The sequence below is a fragment of the Nicotiana sylvestris genome, chromosome 12, assembly GCF_000393655.2.
Source record: "Nicotiana sylvestris chromosome 12, ASM39365v2, whole genome shotgun sequence".
In the NCBI taxonomy this organism is placed as follows: domain Eukaryota; kingdom Viridiplantae; phylum Streptophyta; class Magnoliopsida; order Solanales; family Solanaceae; genus Nicotiana; species Nicotiana sylvestris.
This window is the reverse complement of record NC_091068.1, coordinates 32,968,913-32,993,759: the sequence shown is the minus strand read 5'-3', so window position 1 is coordinate 32,993,759 and position 24,847 is coordinate 32,968,913. Positions and strand designations below refer to the sequence as shown.

The window sequence follows — 24,847 nt, the reverse complement described above, 5'->3', positions numbered from 1 at the left end:
GCTGAAACTTGAATTGTATTCCCTTGTTCTCCAGGTGGGCTCCTGATTGCTGAAACTTGAGTTGTATTCCCTTGTTCTCCAGGTGGGCTCCTGATTGCTGAAATTTGAATTGTATTCCCTTGTTCTCCAAGTGGGCTCCTGATTGCTGAAACTTGAGTTGTATTCCCCTGTTCTCCAGGTGGGCTCCTGATTTCAACAAAATAGACAAAAGCAAAGAAAATTTTCTGCCCCAGTTTGGTAGTTGGGGACGGATGTGATTGTAAAACTAAATCATATTACCAAATATTATTAAGAATTTGAAAGTTATGTCCCATTATCCAGGGGGTCCTGACAACTCTTAACTAAATGACAATTTTAAATCTAAGCTATATCTTTTAAAGGCATGACTTCTGCTAAATCTTGTTATCTAAACAAGTTTTAAACTATGTCCCATTATCCAGGAGGGTCCTGATAACTCTTACGCGAACTTTGAAGCCAACTTATATTCCCTTTGGTGCACATTTGTCCTACATTTACTACGTATGATTGTTTTAGGGTTTAACCTAGGTCCCATTTTCCAGGAGGGTCCTGAAGTTTCTAATGAGTCTTGTCTTAACAAATTCAAACCAACTTATCACGAAGTAGAGTTTATGCCAGATCTTGTATTCATGAATGTTTTAAATTAAGGCTAAGTCCCATTTTCCAAGAGGGTCCTGAGAATTTATACGATCAAACCTGCATGGTACTTGCTTTCCTCACAGGGTGCTTCCTGAAACAAATGTCGTCTTTGCCCCTGTTTTCAAATCATAGAAAATCTTGTCAGTTTAGTTGTGGCATTCTTGCTGGGGAGGGTTTTCTATTTGCCCTGCTTTGCTTCATCAAACTGCCTTGAACCGGTCGGAAGGACTGTTTTGACCTCATGATTGATCCTTAACTGTAGGATCCCCAACTGTTGTTTTCACTTCTGACCCTTCTATTCATAACCATACATCTCTCATGACATTACTGAACCATTTCACCGATTTAACTTTTGCTTACACCCTATGTCTCATTTTTCATCATATTACCTCCAGCATATCCTAGCCGTATTTTGCCTTGTGCAATTTTGAATCTTGGTAGTATACCTTGACATTCCTTCTTATTTGTTGGAACAAGGCTAACCTCAGAAGAGCTTTAGAGGAGTAAAAATTAACAGTAATGAAATATGGCGATTTTGAAAATTAAGAATAAAGAAGAAAATCCAAATTTGGATGATTGTTGGAGATAGGAACGAGGAACTTATCTGAGTGGAGTCACTGGCACTAATGATCATTGTATGCATTTTGGATTAATCAGCCCAGTCTATTTAACCAATCTCCTTTCCAATTGTTTTACTTTGTTCTCCAAGATTTCCACAACCCAATTTTACTTTCCGCCAACTTACGGACCTTGTTCGACTTGCAGTGCCCTGAAGGGTTTTCACCGACAAACCTCTCCCATTCATTTGTTCCTCAGTTCCTTGTCGCCTTATGGTGCCCGCGAAGGTTTTCAGCGATAAGACGCTCTCATTTTTACTTTCTCTCAACTTTTGCCCCATGGTGCCCATGAGGGTTTTCACCAATAAGACTCTCTTATTTTCATTACTTTCTCTCAGTTTTCGCCCCATGGTGCCCATGAGGGTTTTCACCAATAAGACTCTCTCATTTTCATTACTTTTCCTGCTTGGACCAGAGTGTTATCCTGATATGAATCACCTTTATTTGCTCAACTTGGCATCTCTCGAAGATTGATCGGAAGGTCTTTCTTTGGACCGTAATGTGGGCTTTTGGATAGGGTTAGAAAGAAAGGGTATCAAAGGCTCAAAGCAATTTGACATGAGTTCAAAATTACAACTCTTGGAATCACATTTCTTATTACAAGTACAACTTCTACCCCAGTTTCTTGCTTGGGGATCTTTTGATATTTTATTTTACTATGACTGAGCCATGAGGCTGCCTACGTATCCTTAACAGGAATCAGGTCAAACGTAGTTCACAACTGAATTTCCTTGTTGTTATACTCTCTCTTTTCACTTCTTTTCTTTTCTCTTTTTCTTTCTTTTCCTTTTCTTTTTGTTATTGATTCCGTGAGTGGGGTATGAAAGAAATAAATGCGGCTCAAAAGGGGGAACAAAGGGTAAAGTGTTTAGATAGCAAAACAAATTGTCTTCGTCATTCCAATCTTTGAAACAATGCCAAGTACAAACAATCAACAATTATAACAAAGAAATCATACATAATATCTCTTGACCGCGTCGGAATTGATGGCCATGTCTATGCATTTTCCTTCAAAATTTGTTAAACATAAAGCGCCATTGGATAATACTCTGGTCACAATGAATGGCCCTTGCGAATTCGGGGCGAACTTGCCTTTTGCTTCAACCTGATGTGGAAGAATATGTTTCAGCACTTGCTGACCCACTTCAAACTTTCGGGGACGCACCCTTTTGTTGTATGCTCTTGCTATTCTTCTTTGATATAACTGGCCATGACATACTGTTGTCAATCGTTTTTCATCAATCAAGTTCAACTGCTCCAAATAGGTTTTGACCCACTCATCATCATCAATTTTAGCCTCAGTGACAATTCGAAGGGAAGGGATTTCAACTTCTGCAGGTATTACTGCTTCAGTGCCATATACCAACAAATAAGGAGTTGCACCTACCGAAGTGCGAACAGTAGTGCGATATCCCAACAACGCAAATGGTAATTTTTCGTGCCATTGCCTCGAACCTTCTACCATTTTCCGAAGTATCTTTTTTATGTTTTTGTTGGCTGCCTCGACTGCTCCATTTGCCTTGGGCCGATATGGGGTAGAATTGCGATGTGTAATCTTAAACTTTTGACATACCTCTTCCATCAAGTTACTGTTAAGATTAGCACCATTATCTGTGATGATCACCTTTGGGATTCCGAATTGACAGATGATATTTGAGTGAACAAAATCGACCACTGCTTTCTTGGTCACCGATTTGAATGTTTTGGCCTCAACCCACTTGGTGAAATAATCAATGGCTACCAGAATGAACCTGTGCCCGTTGGATGCTGCTGGCTCAATTGGTCCAACGACATCCATGCCCCAAGTGACGAAGGGCCATGGTGCCGACATTGTGTGCAATTCCGATGGTGGAGAATGAATCAAATCTCCATGTATCTAGCACTGATGACATTTGCGCACAAAATTGATACAATCTCGCTCCATGGTAAGCCAATAATAGCCTGCTCGGATAATTTTCTTTGCCAACACTAATCCGCTCATATGTGGTCCGCAGACTCTCGAATGTACTTCGGACATGACAACCGTAGCTTGTCTAGCATCTATGCATCTTAATAATCCAAGGTCCGGTGTTCTCTTATACAAAACTCCTCCACTTAAGAAGAATCCATTTGCCAACCATCTAATTGTTCTCTTTTGATCCCCGGTGGCTTGCACTGGATATATCCCCATTCTGATGTATTACTTGATATCGTGGAACCATAGTTCACCATCAAGTTCTTCTTCAATCATGTTACTGTAAGCGTGCTGATCTCGGACTTAAATATGCAGTGGATCCACATATGCTTTGTCCGGATGGTGCAACATTGATGCCAGGTTAGCCAATGCATCGACGACCTTATTATGGACCCTTGGAATATGCTTGAACTCCACTGATCGAAACCGTTGACAAAGATCATGTAAACATTGTCGGTACGATATGAGGTTCAAGTCTCGCATTTCCCATTCTCCTTGAATTTGATGTACCAGAAGATCCGAGTCTCCCAAGACCAAGATTTCCTGGATATCCATGTCTGCAGCTAGCCTTAGACCCAAAATACAGGCTTCATACTCAGCCATATTGTTGGTGCAATAAAACCGCAGCTGAGCTGTAACAGGATAGTGATGCCCTGTTTCAAAAATAAACACAGCTCCTATCCCGACTCCTTTCATGTTGGTAGCCCCATCAAAGAAAAGTTTCCAGCCTGGTTTTTCAATTTGCTCCAGTTCATCGATATGCATCACTTCTTCATCAGGAAAATAAGTTCTTAATGGCTCGTAATCTTCGTCGACCGGGTTTTCGACTAAAAGATCGGCCAATGCTTGGGCTCTCATTGCAGTCCGAGTCACATAGATGATATCAAACTCTTTGAGAAATATCTGCCACTTCGCAAGTCTCCCTGTCGGCATAGGCTTTTGAAAGATATACTTCAACAGATCCAAACGCGAAATGAGGTAAGTAGTGTAGGATGACAAATAATGTTTCAATTTCTGAGCTACCCAAGTTAGGGCGCAACAAGTCCTTTCCATATGAGTGTACTTAACCTCATAAGCCGTGAACTTCTTGCTAAGATACTAGATGGCATGTTCCTTTCTTCCGGTGATGTCATGTTGCCCCAGTACATAACCAAATGAATTTTCCAAGTCTGTCAAGTAAAGAATCAAAGGTCTTCCTGGTTCTGGCGGAACCAGCACGGGTGGGTTTAACAAGTATCCTTTTATCTTATCAAACGCTTCTTGACACTCATCAGTCCACTTGACCGCAGCATCCTTCTTCAGCAATTTGAAAATAGGCTCACAAGTTGTCGTGAGCTGAGCAATAAACCTGCTGATGTAGTTCAACCTCCCTAACAGACTCATCACTTTAGTCTTGTTCCTCGGAGGTGGCAATTCTTGGATGGCTTTGATCTTTGATGGGTCCAACTCGATGCCTCGTCGGCTGACTATGAATCCCAACAACTTTCCAGATGGAACACCAAATGCGCACTTGGCAGGGTTAAGCTTGAGGTTGTACCTGTGAAGTCTCAGGAAGAATTTCCTCAAATCCCCAACGTGGTCAGCCTGATGCTTTGATTTTATGATCACATCATCCACATATACCTCAATCTCCTTATGTATCATATCATGAAACACTGTAGTCATTGCTCTCATGTAAGTTGCCCCGACGTTCTTCAAACCAAATGGCATTTCCCGGTAGCAATAAGTTCCCCACGGCGTGATGAATGCTGTCTTTTCTGCATCTTCATCATCTATTAGAATATGATGATACCCGGCATAGCAATCCACAAAAGATCCTATCTCATGCTTGGCACAATTATCGATCAAATATGGATATTGGGTAATGGGAAGTTATCCTTCGGACTTGCTTTGTTGAGATTGCGGTAATCGACACATACTCTGATCTTGTCGTCTTTCTTTGGCACATGCACGACATTAGCCAACCAAACAGGATATCGAGTGACCCGAATTACCTTTGCGTCCAACTGTTTGGTGATTTCTTCTTTAATTTTTACACTCATATCAGTTTTGAACTTCCTCAACTTTTGCTTGATGGGAGGAAATATTGAATCAGTGGGAAATTTGTGCACCACTAAATCAGTGCTCAAGCCCGGCAGGTCGTCATATGACCATGCAAAAACATCTTTGAATTCGATGAGTGCTTTGATCAACTCTTCCCGGATCTTTGGCTCGAGGTGGACACTTATTTTAGTCTCTCGGATATTATCTGTATCTCCTAAATTGATGGCTTCTGTATCATTCAGGTTGGGTTTGGGTTTTTCTTTGAAGTGAATTAAATCCTTACTAATCTTTTCGGAAGCCTCATCCTCATCGTATTCTGATTCGTAATCACAATCTACTTCTTGCACTATTATTTCGGAATAAGATTGATTTTTAAGACTGGGCTGAGGATTCCTTATGCATGCCATATCACTAGAGCAAGCGTAAAAAGAACTGTACAGAAAAGAAAAGAAAAATAAAAGAAAAACTATCAGGAATAATAAAGAAAGGGTAACTGCATTTCATTGAATGATGAAAGATAACAAGGTTTGCACACTTCAAACAGACTGAAAGAAAAAAAATCTGGATTACAACCCTGGAATAACCCAAGCAAACTGAAGGAAAATCAAAATAAACTACCAAGACTCCTTTCGAATGGGGAGAGGAGTGGCTTTCCAATTATTAAGCTTTGTTTCTAGCCCAACGAATTGAATTTCTGCGTTGCTAGGACCTTCACCACTTTCCACCATGTTCACACCGTCAAACAACTTTTCAAATCTTTCAATTAACTCCTCGTCAGGATTAATCATAGAATTAGGAATTGTTGTTACTGGGCGATTTCTGGTACCGGACTTGAAAAAAGATTTGGAAAGACATGGGACTGGCTTTGGAAGGACCCATGCCTTCTGTTTTAGCTTTATGGCCTTTCTTATGTCTGCGGCAGTGGGCTTGAATCCCAAACCAAATGTTCCTAAGTTTTCGGGAAGAGACACCGGTTGTATGATGCCTTGCAAAGATGAGCCCAAACCTTTACCGAGTACAAAACCATTCTTCAATATCTCATAGGCTACCATGACTGATGCAGCGGTTATCATTGGATTTGGAATGTATTTCCCCTCCGGAACTTTCTCTACCAACATCGTGTCAGAAACTTGGTAGACCCACGGTCCCTGGTCATTTTTCACTTCAGTGACTGGTACAATGGCATTGCTGTGAGCACATAAGCTCTCTTCCCCATGCACAACTAATTCTTGTCTATCCCATTCAAATTTGACTACCTGGTGTAGTGTTGATGAGACTGCTTTAGTGGCGTGGATCCATGGTTGACCCAACAGTAAATTATAGGAAACAGCTATATCCAGCACTTGAAACTCCATTGTGAACTCAACTAGCCCTATCGTCAGCTCCAGCACTATGTCCCCAACTAAATCTTTACTTCCGTCGTCAAATCCCCGCACGCAAATACTGTTCTTATGGATCCTCTCCTCTTCTATTTTCAACTTGCTTAGAGTGGAGAGAGGACAGATGTTTGCGCTTGACCCGTTGTCAACCAATACCCGGGTCACCACAGAGTTTTCACATTTTAATGTGAGGTAAAGAGCTCTGTTGTGCTCAGTACCTTCTACAGGCATTTCATCATCAAAAAACGTGACTTTGTTTGCCTCAAAGATTTTGTTGGCTATTTTTTCCAAGTGATTCACGGAGATCTTATCGGGAACGTGTGCCTCATTCAAGATCTTCATTAAAGCTTGACGGTGCTCGTCCGAATGGATCAGTAATGACAATAGTGAAATTTGAGCGGGCGTCTTTCTTAATTGTTCCACGATAGAATAGTCATGCAGCTTCATCTTCCTCAAGAATTCTTCTGCTTCTTCTTTAGTTACGACTTTTTTCATTGGTGTTGGATTATTTTTAGCTCTTCTTAACTCCTCGGAAGTAAAACACCTTCTCGAGCGAGTCAAACCCTGTACTTCACAGATTTCTTCCTTGACTTCCTTCCCTTTGTACATCACCGTTACTCGTTCGTAATTCTATAGAATAGCCTTGTTGTTGATTACTGGTAGCTGGGTTACTGGCTTAATAATAACTCGATCTAAGTGGGCTCCTTCCACGATTATGATGGGTTTGCTGGCCACTCCCGGTACAATCACCTTTACCCCTTCCTGTTTCGTTGCAACTTTGCTTAAAGACCCCTTCTCAACTGCCACAGATGGCTTAACACTCTTTTTGCTCTACTTGAGCACCAACTTCTCATCTGCTAATTGTTCATCTGTCTTGGCTCTACTAGACCGAATCATCATGACGGTTTGTGATGGCTTCTTGGGTTCCCCCTCCGCATGCACTATTTCGATCATATTTGCCTCCTGATGGGCTGGCATCGGATTCCTGTTGATGTTGGGTGCTTCGGGAGCTTGAACTTCAATTCTATTGGTATCAATCAGCTCCTGTATCGCACTTTCCAAGTGCCAGCACCTTTCTGTATCATGACTCGGAGTACCAGAACAATATTCACAGCTGACAGTATAGTCAAGATTCTTTGGAGGAGGATTTGGCAGTTTGGACTGTATCGGCCTTAGCATATCTAGCTGTTTTAGCCTGTGGAACAGACTAGTGTAGGATTCTCCCAACGGAGTAAAGGTTTTCTTTTTCTGCAACCTTTTACCCTTGAGTGTTTGACTAGGCCTGAAACTTGGTCCGGGAGTGTTTTGGTAGGCTCGTGGATGTGGATAAGTATTTGGTAGGACAGGAGTACGCCATTGAGTGTGGGCAGGAGGTTGGTTGTATGCTTGTGCATGGTGGACGGAAAAATGAGGTTCTGGTGGGGGATAGTAGTGTTGGGGTGGATTATGGTGATAGGTTTGTTGGTGGGGTCGAGGTTGATTGTAGTAGTAAGGTGAACCTCTGGATCCGGACCAAGTTCCTGAATCAACCATTGCCACTTCCTCTCTTTTCTTCTTCCCAATCCCTCCTATGCCGCCTTGAATAGCCAGAGTAGTCGCTTTGATAGCCGAATAGCTCATGATTTTATTTGACTTGAGGCCTTCTTCTACCATTCCCCCCCCCCATCTTTACTACTTCGTTGAATGACTTTCCCACAGCTGAGACCAAATGGCCATAGTAAGTGGGTTCCAAAGCCTGTAGGAAGTAATCTACCATCTCACTTTCCTTCATTGGGGATCCACCCTTGCTGCTTGTTCCCTCCACCGGAAACCATATTCTCTAAAGCTTTCACTGTGCTTCTTCTCAAATTTAGTCAAGGATAGTCGATCTGGATTGATCTTAAGATTATATTGGAAGTGACAAGCAAATGCTTGCGCCAGATCATCCCATGTGTACCATCTCCCATGGTCTTGGCGGGTATACCATTCCAATGCTGATCCACTCAAACTCTGACTGAAGTAAGCCATTAACAATTCGTCTTTTCCTCCAGCTCCCCTCATCTTGCTGCAAAAACCCCTCAAGTGGGCTACTAGATCACTGTGCCCGTTGTATAGATCGAACTTGGGCATCTTGAAACCGGCCGGTAATTACACATTTGGGAATAGACATAGGTCCTTGTAGGCCACACTGACTTGCCCTCCTAATCCCCGCATGTCTCGGAATGATTGTTCTAAGCTTTTAACTTTCCTGAACATCACCTCATGTTCGGTATTTTTGACTGGTTTATCAGCTTCTATTGGGAGGTCAAAGTAAGGAGTATAATTTGAGCGGGCGTCTTTCTTAATTGTTCCACGATAGAATAGTCATGCATCTTCATCTTCCTCAAGAATTCTTCTGCTTCTTCTTCAGTTACGGCTTTCTTCATTGGTATTGGATTATTTTTAGCTCTTCTTAACTCTTCGGGAGTAAAACACCTTCCCGAGCGAGTCAAACCCTATACTTCAAAGATTTCTTCCTTGACTTCCTTCCCTTTGTACATCACCGTTACCCGTTCGTAATTCCATGGAATAGCCTTGCTGTTGATTACTGGTAGCTGGGTTACTGACTTGATAATAAACCGATATGAGCGGGCTCCTTCCACGATTATGATGGGTTTGCTGGCCACTCCCGGTACAATCACCTTTACCCCTTCCTGTTTCGTTGCAACTTTGCTTAAAGACCCCTTCTCAACTGCCACAGATGGCTCAACACTCTTTTTGCTCTGCTTGAGCACCAACTTCTCATCTGCTAATTGTTAATCTGTCTTGGCTCCACAAGACCGAATCATCATGACGGTTTGTGATGGCTTCTTGGGTTCCCCCTCCGCATGCACTATTTCGATCATATTTTCCTCTTGATGGGCTGGCATCGGATTCCTGTTGATGTTGTGTGCTTTGGGAGCTTGAACTTCAATTCTATTGGTATCAATCAGCTCCTGTATCGCACTTTTCAAGTGCCAGCACCTTTCTGTATCATGACCCGGAGTACCAGAACAATATTCACAGCTGACAGTATAGTCAAGATTCTTTGGAGGAGGATTTGGCAGTTTGGACTGTATCGGCCTTAGCATATCTAGCTGTTTTAGCCAGTGGAACAGACTAGTGTAGGATTCTCCCAACGGAGTAAAGGTTTTCTTTTTCTGCAACATTTTACCCTTGAGTGCTTGACTAGGCCTGAAACTTGGTCCGGGAGTGTTTTGGTAGGCTCGTGGATGTGGATAAGTATTTGGTAGGATAGGAGCACGCCATTGAGTGTGGGCAGGAGGTTGGTTGTATGCTTCTGCATGGTGGACGGAAAAATGAGGTTCTAGTGGGGGATAGTAGTGTTGGGGTGGATTATGGTGATATGTTTGTTGGTGGGGTCGAGGTTGATTGTAGTAGTAAGGTGAACCTCTGGATTCGGACCAAGTTCCTGAATCAACCATTGCCACTTCCTCTCTTTTCTTCTTCCTAATCCCTCCTATGCCGCCTTGAATAGCCTGAGTAGTCGCTTTGATAGCCGAATAGCTCATGATTTTATTTGACTTGAGGCCTTCTTCTACCATGCCCCCCATCTTTACTACTTCGTTGAATGACTTTCCCACAGCTGAGACCAAATGGCCATAGTAAGTGGGTTCCAAAGCCTGTAGGAAGTAATCTACCATCTCACTTTCCTTCATTGGGGATCCACCCTTGCTGCTTGTTCCCTCCACCGGAAACCATATTCTCTAAAGCTTTCACTGTGCTTCTTCTCAAATTTAGTCAAGGATAGTCGATCTGGAATGATCTCAAGATTGTATTGGAAATGACAAGCAAATGCTTGCACCAGATCATCCCATGTGTACCATCTCCCATGGTCTTGGCGGGTATACCATTCCAATGCTGATCCACTCAAACTCTGACTGAAGTAAGCCATTAAAAATTCGTCTTTTCCTCCAGCTCCCCTCATCTTGCTGCAAAAACCCCTCAAGTGGGCTACTGGATCACCGTGCCCGTTGTATAGATCGAACTTGGGCATCTTGAAATCGGCCGGTAATTGCACATTTGGGAATAGACATAGGTCCTTGTAGTCCACACTGACTTACCCTCCTAACCCCCGCATGTCTCGGAATGATTGTTCTAAGCTTTTAACTTTCCTGAACATCTTCTCATGTTCGGTATTTTTTACTGGTTTATCAGCTTCTATTGGGAGGTCAAAGCGAGGAGTATATGAATGGGTTTCTGAAGCTTTGAAAGTAGGCTCTGAAGGGTAGTATTGGTTATCCTGGGCGTGGAATATAGGCTAGCTATGAGATTTGTGGAGTGTAGCTGGTGGAGGTGCTACGAAGATAGGAGTTACTGGTGGAGGAGGGTATGGAATTGGTTTAGGGGGTGGAGATTGTGGTGTATGAGAAGTGGTGCCCCGGTAGTACTGGTAAATGGGAAAGCTCGGGGATAGATCGGTGGCAGGATTATCCTGAGTTTGAGCCAGTGGTGGGGTGGAAGCAGGGTTAGCAGGGTAAGCTGGGGGTGATTTTCCTTTATACCAGGCCTGATACATCTCGGCCATCTATTGCGTAAGTTTAAGCATCTCCTCTTTCATTTTACTGACGGCTAGCTCCTCTACCTAAACACCTGTGTCGACATCCAGGATAGACATGATTTCTGGTATTGGTCCTTTTGATCTGGTTTGGTAATGATAATGTGCCAGTATACTCTAGATAAACTAACTTCTTGAATTCTCTGGAAAACAACAAACTTGTTAATTTTTAGAGTTTAACACATATGCAATTACACGTTGGGATGCAATGCACCTAGGTAATTAACCATTTTCTATCATGTATTTGCTCGGTTGCTTGTGTCATCCCAGCTTTTCGTGATCTTTCCTTTTATTGTCACTCATGCCTATCTTTATTTCCCTCCACTTTTTAATTTTATTCTTTTCTTTTAGTTGAGGTCGAATCTTATAAAGATTGCCTACGTATCATGTCCCCGCATGTATCAGACCATGCGTAGTTCTGGCGGAAACAATTATTAATACTCTTATATATTTTTTAACAAACGAAACGGTACAAAGACAGAAATGACATTACATTTGGACAACACTTTAAGAAAATGGTTTAAAAGACTTGACACGGACTCAAACTAAAGCATGACTATTATATAAAAAGTTCCAACAACTATGACTATGCTCCACTCCACAATCTTTTGCTTTCAATCACTGGAATATCTGCTCATGGTGGGGCTTGACCCGGCTGACCTCCTAGTGTACGGTACATTCTTTCTAACTCCATTGCAAGATGACGGGAAAAAGTAGGTGCATGCTCTAGAAACCTTTCATAATCCATCCCTTGGCAGTTTACATAACTTTGAGAGGTGTAAACAGCCAAATCATGGATTTGTGCTCTGAAATCTTGGAGATTTTGGTCTTGGTTTTGCAATTGCTGTTGGCGAGTGGTGGCTATATCTCTTATGCGGTCTTCACGATCTAAAGCTTACTCCAATTGAGCTCGAAGCCTGGCCTGATCGAGTCTTACCTGTGCTCTTTCCTTATCAGTATCTGCGTGCTGATGTTCTCTATTGTACCTTCTCATTTCTTCCAATTGTGCATGGAGTTGAGCCTCTGAATGTATCCAATGGTCCTTCTCTCTCTTGAATTGAGACATGTCTTCTTCGAATCATGTTACTTGCGTTCCTTACTAGATTTGGCCTCCTCATTTAACTGTATGATTTTTTCCTTAGCTTTATCTAACGCCTTTTCAGTCTTTGTCAAGATGGAGTCATAATCTTGCATTTTTTCCATCAGATTGGCAATGATTTTCTGATCTTTCCAACTTCTCACTGGCATTTCAGAGGCTTTCTTCATCTATTGAAACTGAGCGCGGAGAGTTTAATTCTCGCTAATCAGACTCTTCTTTTCACCTTCGGCTTCTTGTGCTTGTAAGTCTTTCTCCAAATTGAGGTTCCTCAGGCTTTAAGGCATGAATAGTTGCTTTGTACCCCTTTTCCTTTTCACCCCAAGCCAACCGTTCTTGGATTTTGTCATCAAAGGTTTGAACATGTGGTCTTTTTATGGGCCTTCTAAGATCAGATTCTGGTGCATCATCCACGCGGGATCTTTTCTCAAACCACCTAGCATATCCCGGATTTATCTCGCCTTTCGCAGGATCTGGAACTTGAGTATCATCTTTCAAGTATCGACAACCATTCCAAATCTGCTGGATTAAAGCCTCAGGGAGAGTGGCTTCGGGGTGTAGCTCGATCACTTGCACACTCAAATCTTCATCATCGGGCACCACTTGGTATCTCCCTAGCTGTCTTAGAACTCTCTGTGGCACATACGGCTGGACGCTTCTTAAACCCAACAGCAGCAAATAACTCTTCAAGGTTGACATGTGTATTATCTCTCTTATCGGGAGCCATCCCAAAGTCCACTCAACTTGACTTGCCATTAAAGATCTTAAATGGGATATCCAGGCTTCCACCCCTTCTGGAGATTTATAGTCTTTTATTCTTTCTTCATAACTCTCGATGAAATTGTCCTTGCTCTGACCATAATGCATGAACTTGGGGTGACATCGGAGATGTTCAGTCAACCACATTTGCAACAAAATATTGCACCCTTCGAAGAATTTTGCCCCGGATTTACAGAAAGTCAATGCCCGATAAATGTCTGAGAGAATGATTGGGGCAAGGGTGTGACGTTCCTTGGTAGTGAGGACTTGTACGACTCTGGCTATGCGAATATAAATCGTCCGCTCTTTGTTTGGGAAAACAATGATTCCCAGAAAAGCCACTATGAAAGCGAAGCGTCGGTGAATCTGCCAGGTGTCCTTGTTTTGTTTATTGGTAAGGCCCTTTTCATAAATTTCAAATCCATCCGGCTTTTCGAACCTTGAATATAGGAAGTTGAAAGAACAACACCCTTTGACAACGTTGCTTTTTCTGATTTGATTACTGACATTCAGAAGACTAAAGAATCGGTGTACTGAGGGAGCCTTTGGGAATATAAGTTTCTGGTTTCTCAAATCTCCATCAAAACCGGAATATCCAGCTATTTCTTCCAATGTGGGAGTAAGCTCGAAATCAGAGAAGCAAAAGACATTGTGAACAGGGTCCCAAAAAGTCACTAGCGCCGTAATCAAATCATCGCGTGGTTTAACGTTCATAATGTCTGTGAGAGCTCCCAAATACTTAATGAGCCATTTCTGACCATCTCCTCCTAACTCATGCCACCACATCTGAAGCCGAAATAGAAATTCATCTACATCTGTGAATGGTGAGTTTTGGATGGTGCTCACTTTGTACCTATGAGCGATGTTAATTTTAAAATCCCAAAATCAAGACTCATTTTGAAAAAAAATCATTAATATTAAAAAAAACATTTCAATGAAGAAGGTTTAAAGGCTGTGTTTGCTGACCGGCAAAATATTTTTTTTGAAGAAAAACGACCAAAGGCGGCTGTTCTTGCAAAAACAGCCTTTCGGCGCCCTTTTGGGGACATTCGGCATATTTTGGACAAGAATGGCATCGCCTTACTTATGACAACACAATGACATTTCGAAATGTGGGTTGCCTACGTATCTTACATCTAGCGAGAATCAAACTTACGTAGTTCGAAATAATAAAACCATTTTTTTAAAAAACACGACATTTCGTTTCCTTTTCAGAATTTCAAACTATTTTGGAAATTATTATTTTATCTTTTTTTCGAAAACAGCCAATTTTCTCTCTCGGTTCTCACATTGATTTTCCTTTTTTAACTTTTCCTATAAGCTGGTCAACATGCAAATACGAAACAAATGAATGCACAAATAGCAAGTAAGATGCATCAGGATGGTCTTTTCATTTCGGGTGCACCTGTCCTAGACAGACCCAACCCCTGTGTTGAGTCTCCGAAGTCAAATGCACATGATGCAAACAACATTCCTACTAGGGATCCGGCATGAAGCTGAGTTATTCTAAGTGTAAAACCTGGGGTATACTGATCTAGACTTGGCTTACCCAAGCGGACATCTTGAGCCGAAGTGGGGGCAACGTACCTGGAGCACGAAAGTCTACCCGGCCTAGTTACTTGTCCCAACTTCGTTCTATTTGGTATGACTTCTAACATAAAGGTGGGCCACGCACACGTGTGCACCATAAATTCAGAAGACTCAGAAAGAAGAAGGGTTTCGTAGCAGTTTTATATATACAATTCAGATAATATCAAAGCGGTAAAAAGCAACATTTAGCACATTAGGCACAAACATGTAAAAATCAGATAATAAATAAAGCCAAATAATACAATTATTTTAAGCTCGAATTCTTGAACCCTGAACCAGAGATTCTGGGTTAGGTCCCCAGCAGAGTCGCCGGAGCTGTCACACCTCCTTTTTTCCTACACCCGAAGGTAGGGGTGTAAGTGGAGTTTTTCCAATTAAAGGACAATCAAAATGGGATTATTTATTTATTAAAAAATCAGAGTCGCCACTTGGGAGCACCAGTTCAAATCCCGAATCGAGGAAAGGATTGACTCTGTTTACAGCCAGCGAGCCAGAAATCTAGCTAAGGAATTTTGTTAACCCGGGAGAAGGTGTTAGGCATTCCGGAGTTCCATGGTTCTAGCATGGTCGCTTAACAATTTATACTTGGCCTAATTATCTGACTTATCATGTATTTTTAGATTTTATAACCGCTTTTAGCTTAATTATAGAATTGTCTTGAAACGAGTCACGCATACGTATATTCGTTTTATTTTTGTATGTAAGGAATCATGTCACGCGTACGTGTACATAATTAAATTAATAACATTTTTTATTATAAAAATGAATTTGGCCGAAGTTGCACGTGCTTAAAACAAACTACGAACATTTGTCATTTTTGTACGATTAAATGGTAGGCGGCGCGCCTCATACTATATGAGCTAATTTAATTTAATAACCTCCGAAAACCCATTTTTATTGAAGATTTGCTTGAAGTTGCGCGAACAAATACCCCGAATTGTCTTTAGAATTGTAATCATATCACGCGAATGTGTCCACAACCACACTAATATTTTATTAAGATTAAGATTGTTTCGCCCGATGTTGCGCGAACGTATACTCTGATTTTTTTTTCTTTCAAGAAATCGTAACCGTGTCACGCGGACATGTCCACAATCACGATAATATTTTAAACGGCCCTAAAGGTTTCTTTAAGAATGTTTATTATTTTATATCTATATTAATATGAGAGCCATGGGAATTCGCTGAATGGCGCGCCTCGATTTCCAAACGATCAAGATTTCATTAAGTGATGGCCATAGGTTATATTATTTAAATGTGTGAATGGCACGCCTCAAAACTATTCAACTAGAAGAATTAAGGAGATAATTAAAACTAATTTGAAATTAAAAATCACAACCACACCGCGAAAACATTATCCGTGATTTAATTATGTGCCTAGAGCTTGATCACCATATTCACAAGTTGTTTGTTCTCTTCCTATGCTTGAGACCAATTGTATGTGTTTTAAAACTTGCAAAGTAGTTACGTGTAAAGTTGGGAGAAATTTAGCTGATATGCATACCATTTGTTTTATGAAATAGTCGTCACTCCACCCGGAGCAAACTCAACTTTGTATATCCTCTACTTAAAATGCCGAAATCAGTACTCATAAACCCAATCCTCTCCTACATTTATTTTTTAGTCCAAGTCCTAATTATTTTGTTAATTCCCTTATGACGATTGAGTTTAAGACGAACAAAATCAAACCAATTATTGTCTAAACTTGTGAAAACTATTTACAACTATCAAATCTATACCTTGTAATACTGTTGACATTATTTTTGTTATAAGAAATGGGCTAATTGCACTCCTAAGTTAAACTAGGCAATTTATTATTAAGAAAGAAAACTAGTTTACAATTGATTTGATACACAAATTCACACTACATATACCATGAATACACAACTGAACCTTTCAGAATACTCCAATACTTTAAGCATAATGGATTATATCAATTTACCTCTAACTTATGGTTATCCCAATAGTTGTTATCATACAAGATTACATACAAACAAGAACACTTATTTCAACTAGAATTAAAACAAAATTCCGATGTTTGACGAAATATACTATTGTGGTTTCTTGATATTTCCATACTACCATGCACTTAGCTAACAGGGCTTAAACACAAAATTTAACTAATGGTCAACCTTCTACCAAGTTCCCCATCTCAGCAGTTCAAAAGCAGCCATAACCAATGAGCTTCAGAAATAAGTAAAATTACTGTAGAGCTTATACTAACTTTAACAGAGGCAAGTTGACTAATAGCTCCCATGTTGAGCATATGATATGTTAATTAACTACAAAAAACAAAACTAAAACTTAAACTAATATATTTAAATGGGCAGAAGACATATTTGGAACTCCGGATTTCATTTCATTGCGCTATCGAAACCTTGTATGAGATAAGTCTAAAAACATATACCTGGAAATGAGAGTAAAAAGGGGTTAGATTCAGCAGTAGCAACAGCAAGACCCAGCAGTAGAAATACACCAAGGAAAACCAATTTTTGAGCCAAATTCAAACCAGTAGAAAGATCAAATGATGATTAGTTAATCAAAAATGCAGCCAACACTTGAACCAAACACTTGAAAAACAACAAGTTCAAATCATTTTTTAACATCTGATTATTCAGGAATTATTTCAGAAATGAAAAGCCTTAAGAATTTCATAAATTTTAATGGAAAAGTAATATTTTGTATCCTTTCCCGTATTTTCCTGAATGTTTTTCTTTGTCTTTCCCAGTACCCCCTTTCTAACTCTTAAACTCTATCTCTGTATCTTTTTTTCTATCTTCCTCCCTCTCAGAATGTTCCCTTAGAATGTCCTAGCCTTTTCCATTGTTTTTCTTTTTTCCGAATGCCCCCTCTCTCTCTGAATGTCTCCCCTCTTATACAGACCAGCCTTACCTTTTAAAACTACTGCCCGATCCCTTTTTCCCACTAAAATCTGTATTTTTTTCACTTAAACCCCACTAAGGAAAACTTTTCCTTATTTTCAGCCTCTATTTCCTTTTGTTCCCCATTACCATATTAATCTAATGACATTAATATCCCACTAACAAAATACTAACATTAAAATGTTATCCTAACTGTTTCATTCCCAAATCACCCTTGAAACCCCTTAATATTACTGCCCCTAATACAATTATTCAAATGTATTTAAACTTTTAATTCTGAAATTTGTTCAAGCTAACAAAGATTTAAAAACTAAATCTGACTAACAGCTATAACCAAACGTATTGACAAATGAATGACTAAGGTTGAGTTCCCATTGAATCCCATGGACTGAATTTAAATCACAACACAGAACTCAACAAAATCATTATAACTGAAACTGAAAACTGAATAAAAAAATGAACATAAATGCAGGTTCATTGTCAGCCTATTGACAATGCCCTGAAGCTAAGTGTCCATAGATCAAGCATACACAACAACCATTTGACGAACTTATTGGTTTACAAACAAGAACGAATTAATCGACGAAAACTAATTAACCGATTACCTACAACAAGTGATAACAATCAATCTGAAAATAGATAATCAGGCAATTTCAATCGGCATTGACAAGAACAGAGGCTTATAATAAAACAACTAATCGACGAACTTATTCGAATCGATTACACAGCCTATAATTATTCACAACAAAGAACAGAAACAAATTCGACCAAATAAAAAGGTCTGATGGAGAAGGAAAGAATAATCGATAAAAAGACAAATTCCAACTCATCTTAAACAGATAAACAACAAAACATGGAAAACAAGCAGAGAAACAGAAGAAATACCTCTGAACTCAGACCTATATCTCACTCGCTCTGCTCGTAACTCCGACTTGAGCCTTTTGGGTTAAAAACGGACTTTAATTTGTTTGATTTGGGATTCGAATAGTTCTGGCAAGGTTCGAGCCAAACCAAGGGTGTTTTAGGCACGAGGGAGGTCAGGTGGATAGCTGGTGTGAGTTTGGGGTTCATTAGATGAACTAGGGTTTTGGGTCCTGAGCTTCGATCGAAGATTCGAAGAAGCCGTTGATGATTCGAGGACAACGGAGTGGGGATTCAGGTTGAGGGTGGTTAGAAGGCTTAGGGGTGTTAATTGGGAAGGATTGGAGTCGTCGCCGCCACCGGAAGGCTGTGCTGAATGGTGGCGGCTGCTAGGGTTCATCCCTTTAAATCTAGATTCGAACCGTTCTAGGGATGTTCGAGGGAAACTAACTACGGATTATGAAAGAGGGGATCAAGGGGGTTCTAGGGGGTGAGTTTGGTGGCGAACGGAGCCGGAGCCGCCGGCGACAACCAGTGGAAATTAGGGCGGCGGACCTCTAGGGTTTGGGGAATTTGAGAGAGACGAGGGTGACTGAGGGTGGGTGGGGTCCGTTTGGTACAAATATATACTGGGGTGAGATTAGATCCAGGCCATTCGATCAAACATGATCAACGGCTTGGTTCATCTGACTAATTGGAACGACGTCGTTTGAGTGATGTAAAGACCGGATCGGTCTCAGATGAAGTGGGTCGGGGTCGGGTAATGGGCAAAGCTTTGGGACCGTTTGATTGGCTGAGATCAACAGTCCAGATTGAAACGTGTCCAAGCGGCGTCGTTTGGTTCTGATGGGTGTCGACCAGGTATGGTAGACGGGTCTGGGCTGGTTTGGCCTGGGTTTGGACGGATTTTGTTTGGGCTTGAGGATCTTCTGGCCCAAATTTGATTTCCTCTCTTTTTATTAACTCCTTTTCTTTTCTTTTCTTCTTTTTCTCTCAAAAATTAAACTTAAAGATCCTAAATTAAATTATAGAAGACCTAAGTTAACTTAAAAATATTAATTAATTTTAAATAACACCCATCACAAACAATTAAACACTTAAATTAAAAGAAAATTACACAATTTGACCAAAATATAAATAATATGTTATTTTTGTGAATTTTCATTTTTTGTAAAACACCTAATTATTAATTAATTCCAAAAATATAAAAATCCAATCCTAAATGCAAATGCTATATTTTTTGTATTTTTAATGCATTAATAAAATTAAACATGCACATAGATCTATGCAAACAAACAGGAAAATCGCACAATATTTCCTAAAAATAACACATAATTAAAGAAAAGGCCTAATTTTGGGAATTATTTTGGAGTAATTCGTATGAGGCAAAAATCACGTGCTCACAGCTGCCCCTCTTTGTCCAAAAACACGAAGAGTTTTCGTGCAAAGATAAAGTGAGCGGATTCGAGCGATTTTTTCCTGTTTGAATACTCCGTGGGAAGCATTTTTGAAAGATTTGGCTGAACCTCTGCTTCAAAGGTTTTCTACATATCCTTGGCTATAAAGGAATCAGGTCAATGTAGTTCGGGATGTTTTGGGTAGCTGGGACTCCCAGGGGACTGCCTTTTGCTGTTACTATTGTTGCTGCTGATGTTACCTCTTACTGACCTCCTTATTACACCTTGATGAAAGATAAAGAAGTTATACTTAGCTATGATCTATGCATTACAAAAATTTATTCTCAAACTTGGTCATGTGACTGGTGTTTTCTCGTTGCCTTGTGTTTCCTCTGATGTTGCTTTTACTTCTGACTTGACTTGTATTCTCCCTTGATCGCCGATCTGGAACTGTTTATTTCCTTCGCGTTATTTTCCTTCGAATCTTGAACTGCCTTCCTATGCTGGGGATTTTTGTTGTTTCCCGCTGCTTTACTGATTTCAACGACAATTACTTCTTAAAATATAGCACCTCCATTCTCCAGGCGGGCTCCTGACTTCGATATAACTTCTTAAAGATAGCACCTCCATTCTCCAGGCGGGCGCCTAATTTCAACAACTCCTTGAAATGTAACATCTCCATTCTCCAGGCGGGCTCCTGACTTCAACAACTTCTTAAAAATACAACACCTCCATTCTCCAGGCGGGCTCCTGACTTCGACAAACTTCTTAAAAATACAACACCTCCATTCTCCAGGTGGGCTCCTGACTTCGACAAACTTCTAAAAAATACAACACCTCCATTCTCCAGGCGGGCTCCTGACTACTTGAAATTTGAATTGTATTCCCTTGTTCTCCAGGTGGACTCCTGATTGCTGAAACTTCAACTGTTGTTCCTTGTTCACCAGGTGGACGCCTGATTGCTGAAACTTGAATTGTATTCCCTTGTTCTCCAGGTGGGCTCCTGATTGCTTAAACTTGAGTTGTATTCCCTTGTTCTCAAGGTGGGCTCCTGATTGCTAAAACTTCAACTGTTGTTCCTTGTTCTCCAGGTGGACGCCTGATTATTGAAACTTGAATTGTTGTTCCTTGTTCATCAGGTGGACGCCTGATTACTGAATCTTTAACGGTTGTTCCTTGTTCTCCAGGTGGACGCCTGATTGTTGATACTTCGACTATTCTTCCTTGTTCTCCAGGTAGACGCCTGATTGTTGATACTTCAACTATTCTTCCTTGTTCTCCAGGTGGACGCCTGATTACTGATACTTCAACTATTGTTCCTTGTTCTCCAGGTGGACGCCTGATTGTTGAAACTTGAATTGTATTCCCTTGTTCTCCAGGTGGGCTCCTAATTGCTGAAACTTGAGTTATATTCCCTTGTTCTCCAGGTGGGCTCCTGATTGCGGAAATTTGAATTGTATTCCCTTGTTCTCCAGGTGGGCTCCTGATTGCTGAAACTTGAGTTGTATTCCCTTGTTCTCCAGGTGGGCTCCTGATTTCAACAAAATAGACAAAAACACAGAAAATTTTCTGCCCCAGTTTGGTAGTTGGGGACATATGTGATTGTAAAACTAAATCATATTACCAAATATTATTAAGAATTTGAAAGTTATGTCCCATTATCCAGGGGGTCCTGACAACTCTTAACTAAATGACAATTTTAAATCTAAGCTATATCTTTTAAAGGCATGATTCTGCTAAATCTTGTTATCTAAACAAGTTTTAAACTATGTCACATTATCCAGGAGGGTCCTCATAACTCTTACGCGAACTTTGAAGCCAACTTATATTCCCTTTGGTGCGCATTTGTCCTACATTTACTACGTATGATTGTTTTAGGGTTTAACCTAGGTCCCATTTTCCAGGAGGGTCCTGAAGTTTCTAATGAGTCTTGTCTTAAAAAATTCAAACCAACTTATCACGAAATAGAGTTTATGCCAGATCTTGTATTCATGAATATTTTGAATTAAAGCTAAGTCCCATTTTCCAGGAGGGTCCTGAGAATTTATACGATCAAACCTGCATGGTACTTGCTTTCCTCACAGGGTGCTTCCTGAAACAAATGTCGTCTTTGCCCCTGTTTTCAAATCAAAGAAAATCTTGTCAGTTTAGTTGTGGCATTCTTTCTGGGGAGGGTTTTCTCTTTGCCCTGCTTTGCTTCATCAAACTGCCTTGAACCGGTCGAAAGGACTGTTTTGACCTCATGATTGATCCTTAACTGTAGGATCCCCAACCGTTGTTTTCACTTCTGACCCTTCAATTCATAACCATACATCTCTCATGACATTACTGAACCATTTCACTGATTTAACTTTTGCTTACACCCTATGTCTCATTTTTCATCATATTACCTCCAGCATATCCTAGCCGTATTTTGCCTTGTGCAATTTTGAATCTTGGTACTATACCTTGACATTCCTTCTTATTTGTTGGAACAAGTCTAACCTCGGAAGAGCTTTAGAGGAGTAAACATTAACAGTAATGAAATGTGACGATTTTGAAAATTAAGAATAAAGAAGAAAATCCAAATTTGGATGACTGTTGGAGATAGGAACGAGGAACTTATCTGAGTGGAGTCACTGGCACCAATGATCATTGTATGCATTTTGGATTAATCAGCCCAGTCTATTTAACCAATCTCCTTTCCAATTGTTTTACTTTGTTTTCCAAGATTTCCAAAACCCAATTTTACTTTCCACCAACTTACGGACCTTGTTCGACTTGCAGTGCCCTGAACGGTTTTCACCGACAAACCTCTCACATTCGTTTGTTCCTCAGTTCCTTGTTGCCTTATGGCGCCCGCGAAGGTTTTCACCGATAAGACGCTCTCCTTTTTACTTTCTCTCAACTTTTGCCCCATGGTGCCCATGAGGGTTTTCGCCAATAAGACTCTCTCATTTTCATTACTTTCTCTCAGCTTTCGCCCCATGGTCCCAATGATGGTTTTCACCAATAAGACTCTCTCATTTTCATTACTTTTCCCACTTGGACCATAGTGTTATCCTGATATGAATCACCTTTATTTGCTCAACTTGGCATCTCTCGAAGATTTATCGGAAGGTATTTCTTTGGACCGTAATGTGGGATTTTGGATAGGGTTAGAAAGAAAGGGTATCAAAGGCTCAAAGCAATTTGACATGAATTCAAAATTACAACTCTTGGAATCACATTTCTTATTACAAGTACAACTTCTGCCCCAGTTTCTTGCTTGGGGATCTTTTGATATTATATTTTACTATGACCGAGCCGTGAGGCTGCCTACGTATCCTTAACAAGAATCAGGTCAAACGTAGTTCACACCTGAATTTTCTTATTGTTATACTCTCTCTTTTCACTTCTTTTCTTTTCTCTTTTTCTTTCTTTTCCTTTTCTTTTTGTTATTGATTCCGAGAGTGGGGTATGAAAGAAATAAATGCGGCTCAAAAGGGGGAACAAAGGGTAAAGTGTTTAGATAGCAAAACAAATTGCCTTCGTCATTCCAATCTTTGAAACAATGCCAAGTACAAACAATCGACAATTATAACAAAAGAAATCATACATAATTTCTCTTGACCGCGTTGGAACTGATGGCCATGTCTATGCATTTTCCTTCGATATTTGTTAAACATAAAGAGTCATTGGATAATACTCTGGTCACAATGAATGGCCCTTGCCAATTCGGGGCGAACTTGCCTTTTGCTTCAACCTGATGTGGAAGAATACGTTTCAGCACTTGCTGACCCACTTCAAACTTTCAGGGACGCACCATTTTGTTGTATGCTCTTGCTATTCTTCTTTGATATAACTGGCCATGACATACTGCTGCCAATCGTTTTTCATCAATCAAGTTCAACTGCTCCAAACGGGTTTTGACCCACTCATCATCATCAATTTTAAGCTCATCGACAATTCGAAGGGAAGGGATTTCAACTTCTGCAGGTATTACTGCTTCAGTGCCATATACCAACAAATAAGGAGTTGCACCTACCGAAGTGCGAACAGTAGTGCGATATCCCAAAAACGCAAATGGTGATTTTTCGTGCCATTGCCTCGAACCTTCTACCATTTTCCGAAGTATCTTCTTTATGTTTTTGTTGGCTGCCTCGACTGCTCCATTTGCCTTGGGCCGATATAGGGTAGAATTGCGATGTGTAATCTTAAATTGTTGACATACCTCTTCCATCAAGTTACTGTTAAGATTAGCACCATTATCTATGATGATCACCTTTGGGATTCCGAATCGACAGATGATATTTGAGTGAACAAAATCGACCACTGCTTTCTTGGTCACCGATTTGAATGTTTTGGCCTCAACCCACTTGGTGAAATAATCAATGGCTACCAGAATGAACCTGTGCCCGTTGGATGCTGCTGGCTCAATTGGTCCAACGACATCCATGCCCCAAGCGACGAAGGGCCATGGTGCCAACATTGTGTGCAATTCCTATGGTGGAGAATGAATCAAATCTCCATGTATCTGGCACTGATGACATTTGCGCACAAAATTGATACAATCTCGCTCCATGGTAAGCCAATAATAGCCTGCTCGGATAATTTTCTTTGCCAACACATATCCACTCATATGTGGTCCGCAGACTCACGAATGTACTTCGGACATGACAATCATAGCTTGTCTAGCATCTATGCATCTTAATAATCCAAGGTCTGGTGTTCTCTTATACAAAACTCCTCCACTTAAGAAGAATCCATTTGCCAACCGTCTAATTGTTCTCTTATGATCCCCGGTGGCTTGCACTGGATATATCCCCATTCTGATGTATTCCTTGATATCTTGGAACCATGGTTTACCATCAAGTTCTTCTTCAATCATGTTACAGTAAGCGTGCTGATCTCGGAATTGAATATGCAGTGGATCCACATAAGCTTTGTCCGGATGGTGCAACATTGATGCCAGGGTAGCCAATGCATCGGCGACCTCATTATGGACCATTGGAATATGCCTGAACTCCACTGATCGAAACCGTTGACAAAGATCATGTAAACATTGTCGGTATGGT

At 40.6% G+C, this 24,847-nt stretch overlaps 2 protein-coding genes across 2 annotated transcripts; both read right to left on the bottom strand.

Moving 5' to 3' along the window:
- Positions 1–12,911: 12,911 nt before the first annotated feature.
- LOC138882874 (uncharacterized) lies at positions 12,912–22,779 on the bottom strand. The gene is made up of 3 exons (XM_070163511.1): positions 22,562–22,779; positions 13,076–13,934; positions 12,912–12,980 (listed from the first exon to the last, which is right to left on the bottom strand). Exons 1-3 carry the CDS (start codon positions 22,777–22,779, stop codon positions 12,912–12,914), a joined length of 1,146 nt encoding a protein of 381 aa, XP_070019612.1.
- Positions 22,780–23,583: 804 nt separating this feature from the next.
- LOC138882873 (uncharacterized) lies at positions 23,584–23,895 on the bottom strand. The gene has a single exon (XM_070163510.1). It carries the CDS (start codon positions 23,893–23,895, stop codon positions 23,584–23,586), a length of 312 nt encoding a protein of 103 aa, XP_070019611.1.
- Between the last annotated feature and the right edge of the window lie 952 nt (positions 23,896–24,847).

What these genes read in the sequence shown, in the direction of transcription:
- LOC138882873 (XM_070163510.1), bottom strand. Translation starts at nt 23,895, where the DNA reads ATGGTAGAAGGTTCGAGGCAATGGCACGAAAAATCACCATTTGCGTTT.
- LOC138882874 (XM_070163511.1), bottom strand. Translation starts at nt 22,779, where the DNA reads ATGGGGCGAAAGCTGAGAGAAAGTAATGAAAATGAGAGAGTCTTATTG. An exon ending in GGCACTGCAAGTCGAACAAG is followed by an intron (nt 13,935 to 22,561) that starts GTCCGTAAGTTG and finishes CATCGCTCATAG; the next exon opens with GTACAAAGTGAGCACCATCC. An exon ending in CCCATTTAAGATCTTTAATG is followed by an intron (nt 12,981 to 13,075) that starts GCAAGTCAAGTT and finishes GTTGGGTTTAAG; the next exon opens with AAGCGTCCAGCCGTATGTGC.